Consider the following 16,912-nt stretch of genomic DNA (forward strand, 5'->3'; position numbering starts at 1 on the left):
TAGAATTCCAACTAATTACTCTAGAAGAAATGACAGAAATAAGAGGATCACGTTAAGTGAATGCTGTAGTAGTAAGTGTTAAGGCCAAGATCTATCAATAGATGCTAAAGTTAGTTTGTAAAAGTTTGAGGGAAAGCAGAATTTGCCATCTCAATGTACCTTCTCTAAGATACTACGAAGAGAACTTTGTAGAAATTTTACAGTAGCAGCCACAAGTTTAACTAAGGGATCAGGTATTAAATAACATCAGTAATATTACAGATTAACATATGGAACCACATATTAAGCACTAGGAAGGACAAACATAATTTTTGTGGGATCTTTCCAAAATTGTATGACCTTGTTCTAATCAGAGAAAATAGATAATGAGTCTATAGTTAGAGATTTTATAAAATATCTCTTCAGAAATGTCAAGGTCATGGAAGACAAGAATAGTCTAAGGAACTGTTACAGACTGGAAGATGCTAAGAAGAAATATCAGCTAAATGTAGCATGGGATCCTGGATAGGATCTTGGAACAGAAAAAAGACATTAGTAGAAAAATTAGTTAATTTTGGATAATAGTTTAGTGAATATTATTATACTAATGTTAATTTTCTCTTCCTGATAATTGCATTGTGATTATGTGAAATGTTGATATTAGGAAAGTGAGATGGAGATATAAGAAAACAGTAACTGGATTTGGTGGCCTGTGCTTGTAGTTCCAGTTGCTTGGAAGACTGAGGCAGGAGGATCCTTGAGCCTGCAAGTTGGGAGTTAGCTTAGGCAAGAGAGAGACCCTCCCTCAAAATTAACAAACAAACAAACACACAACTAAATAATGAAAGAAAGGAGAACTCTGTACAATTTGTAACCTTTTTATAAAATTAGTTCAAAATAAAACACCTCTTTGAGAAATTAAATTATTTTATTCCATCAAAGTTACCATTATGAAAATGAAAAGATAATCCATAAACTGGGAGACACAGATGTGAAACATATATTTGAGAAAATAATTATATTAAGGACAGTTCAAGAATTCTTTTTTTAAAACTTTTTTTGTAGTTGTAGATGGACAGAATGCCTTTATTTTATTTGTTTTCATGTGGTGCTAAAGATCAAACCCAGTGCCTCACACATGCTAGGCAAGCAATCTGCCTCTGAGCTACAGTCCCAGTCCTCAAGAATTCTTGTGGTGACAAACAACCAATTTAAAAATAGGCAAAATGCTTTTTGTCTAGTCGGAGACCTAGTTATGGGAAATGCCCAATAGTGTTTGGAGGCTAACATATTGCATGTTTAGCCACAGTACAATGAAAAGGGGCTCTTAGGAGCTGGGGAGGATGAGTAAAAATGAGAGAGGTCATAGAATTCAAGAAGAGGATCTCACAGGCAATATTTGATGTCCCTGACTCACTCTTAATGCTGCATGGGCATGGAAATAGTTGATCAAAGGCTTTAAGAATGGAATTAAATCATCCAGGTTTCAGATTAGCCCCTGTGGTATTCATGTAGTAGTATATGTAGTAGTACAGCAAAGTATACACGTAGTAGTACAGCAAAGTATTTAAACACCGAACTAAACATGGGAGCTATGGAAGGAATGTTGGAACATATGCCCTGAACAGGATTAGTTTCCTGCCAAAATAAATAAAAATATCAACATTCTCTAGAAGATTTTATTAGGACCCAAGTTCATAAAATATTATTCAGAATTCCCAGGATGTAATTCAAAATAAACATGAAAAGAATTAGAAAAGTATTAACTTAGGAAAGATGATAGTCATCCTTCCCAAGATGACCTAAATGTTGAGTTATCAAAGAATTTAAAGCAATAGTTACTGTATGCCACAAATAAAGGGGAATGCTTTTAAAACAAATGGAACACCAGAAGTCTTCGTTCAGCAAGGAAATAGAATCTTTATAAAAATGAATGTTTTAGTACTGAAAAATACAGTATTGAAAATAAACCTTCTCTAGTGGACTCAGTGTGGGAGACAGTGTGGGAGATAGTGACAGTAGCCACATTGGGCCCAAAGATACCCACTAATCCCTGGAACTAATCCCTTTCCCTGTTGCATTAAGCAGGGCAAGAGTGGCTTTGCAATTATGGACCTTAAGATAGCAAGAATATCTTGAATTATCCACATGGGCCCAGCATTTGTTTAGCTGGAGAAGACATGCTGCAGAGGTTAGATTTGGAGCTTGATACTCAGTCAATGTGCCATTGCTGGTTTAAAGATGGAAGTGGAAATGTGAGGAGGAATGCACATAGCCTCAAGGAAGTAAGAGGTTCTCAATTGATAGCCAGTAGAGGAAGGAAGTCTTCTGTCCTTCGACCACAAGGAACTAAATTTAGTTAATATTCTGAATTAACTTGGAAGCTGATTCATCTGCAGACACTTCAGAAAGGAATGCAGCTATGTTGACTACTTGATTTCGGCCTTGTGAGGCTATAAGCAGAGGAGCCCACTGAGCCACACTATAACCAGATTTCTGCCTTACAGAACTGTGAGATAATATATTTGTGTTGTTTTAAAATACAAACTTTGAGGTAATTTTTCACATCAACCATAGCAAACCAATACAGTTGGGAGAATGTTTTTATCCTCCCTACATACTAATAAATTAGATTTATTGTTTCTTGGATACTGGCAGACATGAAACTTCAGGATCAGAGATGAGGACTTTATTATTCATGACATAGCAAACAGCATGAGCCAATAACTCTAGAATGCACATTGTTTTTAAGTGCCATTGGAACATTTACAACATGTCATATACTGTAAAACAAACTTCAACAAATTTATAAGAATGAAAATCATAGAGTGTGTACTCTGTCCATATGGAATTGCAGTGAAAATATTTTTGTCAGGGAAAAGTGCTAGAGATTGAACCCATGCATGCTAGGCAGTCATTGCTGTACCACTGAACTACATCCCCAGTCCCCAAAAGAAAGTCAATAACACAAAACAGAAGGGAAGTCAGAAAATGTTTTTAAATGGAAGAAAAATGAAAACAACATTTCAAAATTTGTGATATTCAGCTAAAGAAGTGTTTCAAAGGATTTTTATATTGTTAAATGTATATATTTGAAGAAAAGAAAGATCTCAGGTCAATAACTTAAGATTTTACTCTTAGAAATCAGAAAATTAAGAGCAAATAACCTGAGAGGAAACAAAAAAGGAGGTAATAAAAGTGAATGGAAATTAAGGCAAACAGCAAAGCAATAGAGAAAAATCAAACCAAAAGCTAATTCTTTGAAAAGATTGATTAAATTAATCAATTTGTAGTTACACTGACCAAAGAAGACAAAAATTACAAATATTTATAATGTCACTGTTGATCCAAAGATATTTAAAGAGTATTAAATATCATAAACAACTCTATACACATACATTTCATAACATAGATGAAATAGACTATTCCCCTGAAAGATATAAACTATCAAACTCAACAAAAAGGTAACACGAAGGAGTTCTGTTATTTGTTAGTTCCTGGTCTAAATTGTTTCACTAGTGATTCTTTCAAACATTAAAATAATAATAATAATAATAATACCAATTCCAGTCCTGAATTACTCTAATATAAAATCTGAGCAAAGACATTAAAAGAAAAGGAAACTTATATAACATTGTTCCTTATTAATATAGATATGAAAATTCTCAATAAGTTAATAAGCTCCAGAAGTCTTCTGGAATGATACTTACCAAATTATAAATGTATTTTTGTCTAGTTTTGGTAACAGGATAATACTGATTTTATAAAAATAATTTGTCAGTCTTCTCTCCCTTTTTATTTCATGGAATAATTTGAGGAAGATTGGCATTTGTTGTTCTTCTTCTTTTTTATTTTTTGGTATTGAGAATTGATGAGGTACATCCCCATTTTATTTAGAAACAAGGTCTTGCTGAATTGCTAAGTGCCTTGCTAATCTGCTGAGGCTGGCTTTGTACTCAGGATCCTCCTGCCTCAGCCTCCCAAGTTGGCATTAGTTCTTTAAAGGTCTGGTAGAATTCAGCAGAGGATCTGTCTGGTCTTGAGCTTTTTTTTGTTGGAAACTTTAAAAAAAATATTTATTTTTTAGCTTTAGGTGGACACAATATCTTTATTTTATTTTTATGTGGTGCTGAGGATCGAACCCAGTGCCTCATGCATGCCAGGCGAGTGCACTACTACTTGAGCCATATCCCCAGCCCTGTTGGAAACTTTTAATAGCTGTTTTAATCTCATTGCTTGATATTAATTTGTTTAGGTTTTCTGTATCCTCATGGTTCAATTTGGGTAGGTTACATTTATACAGGAATTTGTTCGATATCTTCCAGATATTCCAGTTTACTGGAGTATAAATTTTAAAAATAGTTTATAATGATTCTCTAGATTTCATAAGTGTCTGTGGTAGTATCCCCTTTTATCTTAATTTTGTTGATTTGGGTCTTCTCTCTCTTTTGGTTACTTTCTCTAAGGTTTTATCAATCTTGCTTATTTTTCAAAGAACCAATTCTTTGTATTGTTTTTTCTCAATTTCATTAATTTTTGGCTCCTATCTTAATTATTTCCTGTCTTCTATTGATTATGGAATTAGTTTGTTGTTATTTTTTGGACTGTTGATGTGTAACATTAGATTATTCATTGGTAACTTTCTATTTTTTAATGTAGGAACTCAATGATATAAACTTTCCTCTTAGAACTACCTCAACACTGTCCCAGAGATTTTGCTATGTTGTATTTCTATTCTCATTTGTTTCTAAGAATTTTTTTTTAATTTACCTCCTGATTTCTTCTACAATCCATCTTACATTTAAGAGTGTATTAATCTCCAGGTGTTAGAATGACCTATTTATCTTGTTGATTTCTAATTTCTTTCTATTATGATCTGATAGAATGCAAGGAATTATTTCTCTTTTTTGTGTGTAATTGCTAAGGCTAGCTTTGTGTCCTAAAACATGATCTATTTTAGAGTAGAGTCCACTGAACAAAGAAAGTGAATTTGTTTGTTGATTGTCAAAATAATATATAGATATCTGTTAGGTCCATTTGATTGCTAGCATTTTTTAGTTCTGGTAAGTGTTTACTTAGCTTATGTCTGAATGACCTATCTAATGGTGAGAATGGTGTGTTGAAATCATCCAGTATTATTGTCTTTGGTCTTTTTGATTCTTTTTACTGGAAAGTGCTTGTTTTATGTATGTAGATGCACCATTGTTTGGGACATAAAAATTTATAATCCTTATTACTTCTTGTTGGGTGATCCTCTTAACCAATATGAAGTGACCTTTGTGTCTTCTGATTAATTTTGGCTTGAAGTCTACTTTGTCTGATATGAGAGTAGCTACCCCTCCTTGCTTTTGGTATTCATTTGCATGTTATATCTTTTTCTATCCTTTCACCTTCAGCCTGTTCATGTCTTTACCAATAAAGTGAGCTTCTCATAAACAACATATGATTGGGTCTTGTTTTTTAATCCATTCTGTCAATCTGTGTCTTTTGATGGGATTGTTTAGACCATTTTTATTCAGTGTTATTATAGAGAGATGTTATTTCTTGACATTTTGATTTATTTCTAATGCTCATTCAGACTCAAATATCCTATAGTTGACTATGCTTCTAGTGAGATTCATCCCTATGGTGATTCTGTTTTTTATTTTTTATTTCTTCTGCATGCAATATTTCATTGACTATGTTTTATTAATACTTATAGTCTCTGCCTATCATGGAAGACAGAATCTTCAATTCTGAAGGACAGTTTTTCTGGATATAGAAATCTTGGTTGTCACCCATTTTTTTTCAGGGCTTGGTATATATCATTCTACGCTCTCTTGGCTTTGAGGGTCTGGGTTGAGAAACCAGTTGAAATCCTAATTGGCTTACCTCTAAATGTGACCTGCCATTTTTTCTTTACAGCTTTTTAAATTCTTTCCTTATTTTGTAAATTAGGCATTTTCATTATAATGTGTTTTGGACAGGATCTTATTTAATCTTGCCTATTTGGGGTTCTAAATGCCTTTGTATTTGCATTTTTATCTTTTCCTAAGGTTTGGAATTTTTGTGTTATTATTTCATTGAAAAGGTTGTGCATTATTTTAGTTTGCATTCTAATCATGGTCTTTTAATATTTTTTCTTTATTCTTGATTTTATTTTCAAGATTGTGTATTTTGTTTTCAAGGCCTTCTGTATAGTGTAATTTATTGGTGATGCTTTCAATTGAATTTCAGTTTGATTTATTGAGTCTTTCATTTCCAGGGTTTTCATTTGGTTCTTATCAGAGTCTTTATTGCTTGTTGAAACAATCTTTTACTTCCTGTATTTTGAAAGTTCATTTCTTTTTTTCAGAGAGAGAGAGAGAGAGAGAGAGAGAGAGAGAGAATATCTTTTTTTTTTTTTTTTTGTATATGGACACAACACAACACAATACCTTTATTATGTGGTGCTGAGAATCCAACCCAGTCCCGCCTGTGCTAGGCAAGCGCTCTACCGCTGAGCCACAATCCCAGCCCCAAAAGTTCATTTCTTACAGCTTTTTTTTAAGCTCATAGATTGTTTTAACTATGAATTTTCTAAATTCTTCCTTTAATATTTTCTCCATTGTTGTTTCAATAGGATCAGTTGTTGAAGTGCTGTGGATTGCTTGGGGTAATTTGTTATCTTGCTTTTCATTCTGTTTGTATGTCTTCCTGTCTATTGGGATTATTATCACCCTTCTTTTATACAAGGTACTATTTAGTTTGCTTCTTTCTTTTAAGAGCCCCAGGTGGGTGAATATCTGATTATTGATAGTTGCACTCAATGTGAGTATTATGCTGCTCCCAGTATCAGCATCACTTTGACAGAAGAAATACTAAACCATATTTACTACTATCACTTCAGAGTAAAGTCATGTATTAACCTTAGGAAAAACAAAAACTTTTTATAGTGTTATCCACAGCTCCTGTAATTTAGGTATAAACTTGTAGTAATGTTCTTTGAGGTTCTCTAGAGATAGCCCTTCTCATGCAAATTCAGGGTTGTGCTTTCTAAGTAAGTTTGTGTTCTACCATCTTAAGAACTTTCCATCACTTTGGATGAGGGTGTGGCTGAGTAATAGAGCCACATACTTGCCCAGTATTCTCCAGGCTTAGGGTTGGATGCCTAGCACACAAGAAAAATAAAGAAAAAAAAAGGAAAAGAATATTACATTCTTTCAAGCTTGGGAGGAGGGGATAAACATTACATTCTTTCAATCCTAGTGGGAGATGTCTTCTCATTTAAGTATTTTAAAATGTTTTTTGATGGGGTTTTGTAGATTTAAAAGTAGAAATGTTATACTTCATTAAATTTATTTCTAGGTATTTCATTTGGTTCTTATTGATGTTGTTATTGTTGTTGTTATTAGTGAGGGGGAACTAGGGATTGAACTCCTGGGTGCTTTACAACTGAGCTACATTCTGAGCCCTTTTAAGTTTTTGTTCTGAGAAAGGATCTTGCTAAGGTGCTTAGGACCCTGCTACATTGTTTTCATTTTCAGTTGTTCTTTACTAGTGTGTAAAGATAATTGATTTTTATACTGATCTTATATCCTACAACCTTGTTTAAGTTGTTTATTAGCTCTCTTTTTTGTTTGTGGATTTCTTAGGATTTTATATACAAAGTCATGTTATCTGCAAGTAAAGATGGTTTTACTTTTCCTTTTTGTTTCTTTCTGGACTAATTGTTCTAGTTAGAATATCCAGTACCATGTAGCAGAAGCTGACATCTTTGTCTTGTTCCTATACTCAATAAAGTAGCTTCCAGGCTTTCATTATTAAATATGTTTCTAGCTGTAGAGTTTTATACTCTTTATCAAGTTGAAGAAGTCCCCTTCAATTCTTAGTTTGTTGTGTTTTTATCATAAGGAAGCAGGATTTTGTCAAGCCATTTTTCTGTGTCTGTTGAACATATATGAATGTTTTTTTGACATTTATTCTGTCAATCTATTTAGTTGAATTTTCATGTTGAACCAACCCTGAATTTTCATCATCTTTTACACTGATGACTCATTTAGTATTCTCTGACTTGATAAATTCTACTCCAAACCATACAGATGTGCAAACCAGATACCCAAGAGTCTTTTTCCACTTCTTTATTTCCCTAATAATGATTTCATTTTAATACCCACCTCACTTTTCTCCTGCAGTTCCTCTACACTGATATTGGGAGTAATTTTTTTCATCTAAAGGTGAATCTGATATTCTGTTTTCTACTTATAGAAAAATATATCAAGTAGGAATTTATTTTTGTTTCCTTCCTTCTGCTATTGTCATAAATCCTACCCATTGTTAGATCTTTGTCTTTTCTTTCTTTCTTTCTTTTTTTTTTTTTTGTAGTACTAGGAATTGAACCCAGGGGCACTCTACCACTAAGCTATATATCCAGCCTATTTTATTATTTCTCTATTTTTGTGGTTTTGTTATTGCATTATGTTTTTGTTATACATGATAGTGGAGTTCATTTTGACATAATCATAAATATATTTAACACTTTGCTCATTCTCAATCTTCAGTACTTCCCCTTTCCCTCCTCTCTTCCCCCTTCCTGATCCTTCTTCCCTATTCTACTGCTCTTCCATTTATTTTAAAATTGGTACGTTATCATTATACATAAATGTGGAATTTATTGTGATGCATTCATACATGCATAATTTGGCCAAATTCATTATGATATCTCTTCATCCACTCTCCCTTCCCCTTGATCCCCTTTCTCTATTCCACTGGTCCCTTTTTTATTTTCATTATTTCCACCCCCAACCCCCACTTTATTACTCATTTCTGTCTAGCTTCCTCAAATGAGAAAAAACACCTGGCACTTTACTTTCTGAGTCTGGTGTATTTCACTTAGGTTGATGTTCTCATGTTCCCTCCATTTATCAGTTAATGATATAATCTCCTTCTTTGTGGCTGAGTAAAACTCCATTGCATACACATGTATTCATCTGTTGATGGTCAATAGAACTAGTTACATAATTTGGCTATTGTGAATTTTGCATATGTAAAGATTTGTATGCATACATCACTATGGTATGCTAATTTTAGTTATTTTGAATAAATACCAAGGAGTGGTCTATTAGTGCCGCAGTCTGGCTGGGCACAATTCAGGAGCCACTTGTCAAAAGAAACGAACTTTATTTTTAGAACCACACAAGCCAAACAAAACAGCTCCTCAGGAAAACCTTCAGAGCCCAACTGCCACCACCGGCTTCCCACAAGCCTCTCAACCTCCCCCACTCCTCCTGCTCTTGAGGCCGATTGGCTGGGTCGTGTGGGCGGAGCCAAAAAAGTCCCCCAATGAGCAGCTCCATGGTCTGAAAGGGCGGGGAAACAGCCCAATGAGCATCACCATAGAGGAGCCAGTCAGTTGGCAGCTGGAAGTTGCTGGGGCTGCTGTGAGCCAATCATCAGCTGGCAGCTGGAAGTTTGCTGGGGCCCTTTCGGCTGTGGCTCTCAACATATCAGGGTCATTTGGTGGTTCCATTCCTAGCCTTTTAAAGTATCTCCATACTGCTTTCCAAAGTGGTTGTGCTAATTTGAAGTCCCACCAAAAATACATACGTGTACCCTCCCACCCCCACATCCTTGCTAGCAGTTATTTGTATTTTTAAAAAATATTTTTTTAGTTGTAGTTGGACACAATATCTTTATTTTATTTATTTACTTTTTTATGTGGTACTGAGGATTGAACTCAGGGGGCACATGCAGGGCGAGCGCTTTATTTAAACCACAATGCAAAGGAAAGACCACTGACTCCAATTTTAAATCACATTATTAAAGCAAGCTTGTAATTCTGGCCAGGACTGTCTCTCTTGAAAACCCTGGGCTAGAGAATAGTACCCCAGCTCTCTAGGATCATAGTTTTCTGGCACAAAAAGTTGCAAAGGGTGGTGTCTTGAGAACTCACAGATAACAGTATTTTGATAAGCATAATACAAAGGCAGATAGTAGGTTAATGATCTCCATGGCTTAACATTTTAAGGTAGGGAATAAATTTAAATCCCAACATCATAATGTATGAGGCGCCACTGAGGTTTCAGAGAGGGTTGTTATCTGGTCAGGGAAAGCTAGGCATGGGTGAGTTCAAGGCATGGGCAGGAATTCCAAACAAGTTTAGAAATTGCAGTAATTTATAGTAAAACAGAAATTCACTTTTCATGACTTTGTGATGAGATGGCTCCCAATCTTAAGGTGGAATTAGGATTGGTTCATCATTCTAAGCTGAGCCACAACCCCAGCCCCTGTTCTTTGGATTTTTGATAATTGCCATTCTTACTAGAATGAGATGAAATCTCAGTATAGTTTTTGATTTGCATTTCCCTGATTGCCAAGGATGGTGAACATTTTTTCATGTTGGCCATTTGTATTTCTTCTTTTGAGAAGTGTCTGTTCAGTTCATTTGTTCATTTATTGATTGGGTTATAGGGTCTTGCTGAAGCTGGCCTTGAATTTATTCTCCTGTCTCAGCCTCCAGAGTAGCTGGGATCAAAGGCATGTGCCACTATGCCTGGCAGATCTTCTTATTATTTTTAAAGACTCATAGATTACCTTCTGTGAATTATGGGTGAACTATCTATATCTTACAGTGGGATTTGTAATTTATGAAGAGTGCTACTGAATGCAGTTTTTGGACCTTAAGATTTGCTCCAATATTATCCAACAAAAGGAATGGCAAAATGAAGTGAGGTTTAAGAACAGATGAATACCAAGTAGCTAAATGGCAAATGGTAGTGTTGCTACTAATTTGTTGCCATTGTTTAGTTCATCCCTTGGGAGAGTGCTTTTCTTGAAGTTTATACATGCCATATTATATTATAAGAATGAAAAATATAGTTTATCATTAACTGTCAAATATGTATTATTGAAGTAATAATGGCATAATTTTTACAGAAGTTATTTATTTTAAATCCAAATTATTTAAAATGAATACTATCTAATGTTCACATTGATATATATGAATATTATATATACCAAATACTACAAAATCTCTTTTAAGCGTTTTTATTGACTTATATATTAATTCTTTATTTTGCAGTCTTGCATTGCATCCTGAACGAGTATTGGTAGCAACAGGACAAGTTGGGAAAGAGCCTTATATCTGTGTTTGGGATTCATACACTGTGCAGACCATATCAGTTCTAAAGGATGTTCATACACATGGTATAGCTTGCTTAGCATTTGACTTAGATGGACAGGTATGTGTTAATTTTTTCCCTTTTTCTAAATTACGTTTTAAAATGTATACTACAAATATGATATATACTGTTTATGAATTGTGAATATTACAATAAATATTAAATGGAAAAGCAATTGATGAGAAGTATTTGTTTATCTTGGTGGAGATGTAGATGGAGTGGATAGACTTATGTAAGAAAAATAAAGACAAAAACAGACTTATCATATGAAGAGCTTTCTCAGTCAAATTAATTATTACCTTGAAATCCAAAGAGATTCTAATTCAGTGGAATAACAGTTGTTATAGAAGATTTTAGATATAGCTCTTTTTCGAGCTGGGTATTTTGATAGGATAAATGCAAGATGTTTTGGGAAAATTAAGTTTCTCTAAGTAGTGATATACGTATTTTAATTTTCAGTTACTTTAAGGTTATCTTTATAATTGCATTTTGATTGAAAATAATGAGACAATTGTTTTTATATAAAATCGGAGTTCAAAAGAAAGGATGCAGTTACCACTATACTGCCTAGTTTTTTTTTCCAAATTGTTCTCTACTTCCAGTCAGTGATTTTTTAAAGTTAAACAAGTCAAGGGCTTTTTTGTGTGTGATGCTGTGTAGAAGTTATTACACCTAAAACATTTGAAACATGGTAGGAAGCAGATTTTTCAGATGTGGTTAATTTATAATCTTTGAAAGTTTTAGGTTAAAATTGGACTTTAAAATCATTTTAACTTTTAGAAAAATTTTAGTTACACAGTTTTTATTCATAAAATTAGTTTTTATGAATCATTTAGGATTACTTTAAATCTAGATTTTTACAAAAACAGATTGTAGTGTGTTCTTTCCCCCTTAGAAAAAATATCCAGTAGATATTTCATATATTACTCAGAGGAATAGCTTGATTTGCATAGATTATTAATATGACTTTCTGATAACAGATAAGTTTCTGGTAAGGGATCTATAAAGACTTACCTGGAACCTGTTATTGGGGAAGAGTATATTTCTGGGTTTAATGTTGCTATATAGTAGTGTTTAGCAATTCCAGAAACTTAATTATGTCCCATTTTTGCTGTTGTCTTTCAAGTCCCTTAATCTCCTCATCAGAGTTTCATTTTTTAAAAGAAAAGAGAATAATACTTATTCTTTCCTACTTCACCGGAGTATAAAATATTATGAAGCAAATCTACAAAGTGATTTTTAAAAATTATTTATCATTTAAGGTATTATGAAATTCAAGATATTTTAACTATAAGCATCTGCGTACTTTAAGTGTAAAGGTTTTCTTCTTAATTTAAAATTGCCCTTTAAAATGTAATATATTGCATTGCTGAGGAAATCCAACGAGAAATCACTTCCACAACTTTTACTAGTTGAAGGCCTTTAATTTTGCTTATTTGAGCAACTTACAAGAAAATCTTGGATGTATGTTTTTTTATCATCGTAGATATTCATAAGAACATGTTACTAAAATTTTAAGCTTATAAAAACACAAGAAGATGTGGAGCACATATTAAGTGCCAGGCATTTTGCTAGGCCTGCATTATCTCATTTAATCTTCATAACAACCCCATGAAATAGATACTGTTATTATCTCTATTTTACAGATAAAGAAACTGAGACTTAGAGAGGTTAAATAACTTGTCCCAGGTTACACAGCTAGTAAATGGAGCCAGAGCGGGAACCCAGGTCAGTCATATTCCAAAGCTCATGTTTTTAACAGGAATGCTCTACTGCCTCCCAAACATGGAACGCAGGAGGTGGTTACTTATATTTCAAATAGAATTCATCCATTTTAAGTATAGTCAAAGCTAAAATGTAAGGAAATGCTGCCAAATAAAGATTAAGAAATTATGTTAATACTTTAACTTGAAAAATATTTGAGCAAACATATCTGTTTATATCTATAAACTGTTTATGGGATACCAAGTAGGGAATGTTGTCTAAATTTTGCATTTTCTGCTAGATTGAAACCATAAGTGATCATTTAGGATTTATCCAGTCAGTAAGTTTCCTAGTTGGTGGTAATGCTGAGTGTTCTTTTCCTAGGGGCTTTCTTCTAAATAAATTGAATATCCACATTAATACTGGCTGTCTGCCTCATTGAGGATAATTAGGGCCTCAAAAGGCTTTTTATATGTATCTCATTCAGAGTACATGGGAGAAGAAGTAGGAGGATGAGAAATTGAACTGATTTTTTTATCTTGAATGTATCACCATAATTCATAAGAACACATTTCTCATATTTAGCCACATATACGTTATAGTTACAACTCTGCTAGTTTATAGAATTAACTGAGAATAAAGTCGTTTTTAACCAAAATTGTGTTAATTATAGTCTGGTACAAAATAAAATGCTTTGGCTTATCTTTGACTTTTAGTACATAAAGTGAACCATTTTTGCAAAATTAATGTATACATGGGAAAGGGATCATGACTTTTTTCCCATGGGCCTTTTGTTAATCTCTTGTTATGTAGACATATCTCAAGTGCATAGTCTATTATTCTTGAATTTTTTCTTCTATTGTCCTGCCAGGTCCTAACTTCTAATGGCCTTAAATATGATTTGGCCAGTATTTGCTACAATAAACTTTGTATTATCTGTAAAATTTATAATTTCATTCTGTAACACTAAAATGTTTAATTCTTATAAACATAGATAGGAAGGCCTTCCATAGAAGAATCAAAAGTTCAGTTGTCTATTAATTTGAATTTATTTCACAGTTGTATTGTAGGATGCTTCTTCTTACTTGAGTGTTTGGTGTACTGCTTCAAATTCAATTAAAGGGCACAAATAAGATTTTTTTTGGGATAGGATCATGGAGGAATTTGGGAAATGGGGTAGATTACTTCTTAGTTATTTTTTAAAGAGCCTTTCCTTCTGTCTCAGAAGAACTTGAAAGAATATGTCAGTGTTCTTCAGAAATCTGTAGCCTGCCCATACTATCATTTATTTTCCCTTAATGATTATATGAACCCATGACTTTAATTTTCATACCAATCAACAGTGGCTCTTGCTTCTCTCAACTCTGAATAGTCCCCTTGATTATATTCCCCTATAGAATTTATAGTATTCTATAGAATTTATAGCCCCCTGTAAATATTTTATATTATACATTTAAACTTGTCTCTTCATTTTAACTCTAAAAAAATGACAATAAAGCCTAGCTACCAATATACCTCTCTAGACTTGTCTCTTGCCACTTCCCTATTGATATTCCTTTCCTCAGTTACATTGAATTACTGGCCTTTTTAAAAAAATTGGTTCTCTTTAGTTATACATGACAGTAAAATTCATTTTTACATAATTATACCAGAACGGAACATATCTTATTCTAATTAGGACCCCTTCTGTGGATGTACATGATGGTGGGGTTCACTGTAGTGTTTTCATATATGTACACAGGAAAATTATGTCAGATTCATTTCACTGTCTTTCCTTTTCCTATTCCCCTTCCCTTCTCTCTTTTGAAAGCACTAGGATCTTAAGGTCTCTGTTCCTTGGTCTTTTCTACCTGTCTTTTACTTTATCTTTGAAGATGTGGGTTGTGTTACTTTTTCTGGAAAACTTTCTTCAACCTCTTTGTTACCTACCTAAACTAGATTAAATGTGAGAAAAGATGATAAGTTAGAAATGTATAGAAAGCTAGAAGAGGAGGTGGTATTTGCTTTGTTGTTTCTACCCCTTCTTGTTTGTTGTTGCTTGACTTATGCTTAGGGAGTTTGATTTTGGTTGTGATGTTTGTCAAAGCCACAGAAGAAGAACTCCCAGGCTTAGTTTGTTATTGCCTGTACAGAGTTAGATTGGATGTGGGTGTGCAAATGCACCTGCTGAGGATCAAACCCATGCTAGGCAAATGCTTTATCACTGAGCCACATCCTTATCCCTAAAGCTCTATTTGGATACATGAAGTTTTCAGAGTTTTTGGTTTCCATGTGTGTATGATGAGCTGAGCCAGAGAAAAGAGGCATGAATAAAAAGGACTATTTCTCACTTTATGTTTGTCTGGTGAAAGTTTATTCTTTACACACTATGCTATAGCAATAAGTAGATACCTTTGTTTTAGCTAGATATTTTCTGATACTCTCTGGTTCTGAATATTAGAGTCCTCTGATGAGCAACATATTCTCTCATTCTCTGTAATTTCTCCTAGCTTGATTTGATGGAGAGTCATGACAAACTGTATTCTATACTCCTTTTGTGTGATTTATTTTTTCTGCCCATTTGATTTAAACAGTAATTCTACTTTGCAGAAGCTGTTTCTAACTGGATACTAGATGGCATTTCTCATTTGGACAGGTAGAGTTGATAGGTTCTTAAACTTATTATGATTATGGTAAATTACTGGTGATAATGATTATGAACACTTAACATTAACCAGAAGTCGGGCATTTTTCTAAGTTCTTTATGTATAATATTTTTCATATTATCCTATGAGGTACTTTTATTATCCGCATTTAATGAGTAAGAAAAGTAAAGTAGAGAAAGGCTAGATAACTGCCCAAAGTCACCCAAGTAGTAAGGCATGATGCTCAAACCTAGATAGTCTGCTACTAGAATCTACATTTTAAACCACAGTTTGGTAAATTTTTTATAACAATTCAGATAGGAAATATTTTAAGCTTTGTGAGCCATATGGTCTCTGTTGTAGCTATTCAACTCTGCATTGTAGTGTGAAAGCAATCATAGACAATCTGTGCAAGAATGAATGTGGCTGTATTTCAGTAAAACATGACTTACAAAAATAGGGTATAGGCAGGATTTGGCCTGAGGATATATTGTTAACCCCTGCTCTAAAGCACTAATTTTCAAAATATATGTTTTGTGTTATTCTTTAGATTTTTTCTGTGATTTATTCTTTGGTCCTTCAGTAACTTAGAAGTATATCGTGTAGTTTTCAAATATTTGGGGAATTTTCTAAGTAACTTTCTGTTGTTGTTACTTAATTCTGTTATTGTCAGGGAATATACTCTATATTTTAATTTTATCTAATTTGTGGATACTTTGTTATCCAAAATTTTGTAATCTTCATGAAATTTTATGTGTACTTAGAAAGGACATAGAAAAGCATATTCTGCTTTTTCTTTATTTACTCCTGTTGATTGTGCTATTGTTGTCTTTAATTTTACTTTTTGCATATTTTGCAAACCACATAGTAACTATTGTCGTTTTTGCCTTAACCCATTTCAAAAGAAATTTTGAAATGAGAAAAGTATTATTTACATATTTACCTTTGGAGGACTTTTATATGTGTAAATCAAATTTGTATTTGGTATCATTTTTCTTCTGCCTGAAAAAAACTTCCTTTATCATTTTCTCAAGTTCTGATTTGCTAATAATGAATTTCCTCAGGTTTTTCTTTTTTTTTTTCTTTTTAGAGACTGAGTCTTGCTATATTGATCAGACTTGCATAAAACTTCTTAAGAGATCCTCCTTAGCTTCTGAGTAGATGGGATTGTAGGCCCACATGCCAGCTTCTCAGCTTTTGTTTACTTAAAGAATATTTTGACTCAGTTTCCAAAAGATAATTTTGCTAATTTTCTGTTGATTTATTTTTACCCCTCAGCATTTTATCTGTTTATTTATTTGTTTGTTTGTGGTGCTGGAGATTGAACCCAGAGCCTGTGTATGCGAGGCAAGCACTCTACCAACTGAGGTATATCCCCAGCCCTACCCCTCAGCATTTTAAAGAATTTGTCTATTGTCTTCTGACTTGCATCATTTCAGATGAGAAGACTAGGATCATTTTTTAATC

The 16,912-nt window shown here is 33.4% G+C and overlaps 1 protein-coding gene across 4 annotated transcripts in view; it reads left to right on the top strand.

Moving 5' to 3' along the window:
• Eml5 (EMAP like 5) overlaps positions 1–16,912 on the top strand; it is a 175,489-nt gene that overhangs the window by 15,535 nt on the left and 143,042 nt on the right. For all 4 annotated transcript variants that reach the window (XM_026400970.2, XM_077799819.1, XM_077799818.1 and 1 more), the window contains exon 2: positions 11,018–11,177. In XM_026400970.2, the coding sequence (XP_026256755.2) occupies positions 11,018–11,177 (160 nt within the window). The remainder of the gene's footprint in view (positions 1–11,017; positions 11,178–16,912) is intronic.

The sequence above is a fragment of the Urocitellus parryii genome, chromosome 6 (genome assembly GCF_045843805.1).
Source record: "Urocitellus parryii isolate mUroPar1 chromosome 6, mUroPar1.hap1, whole genome shotgun sequence".
Lineage (NCBI taxonomy): Eukaryota > Metazoa > Chordata > Mammalia > Rodentia > Sciuridae > Urocitellus > Urocitellus parryii.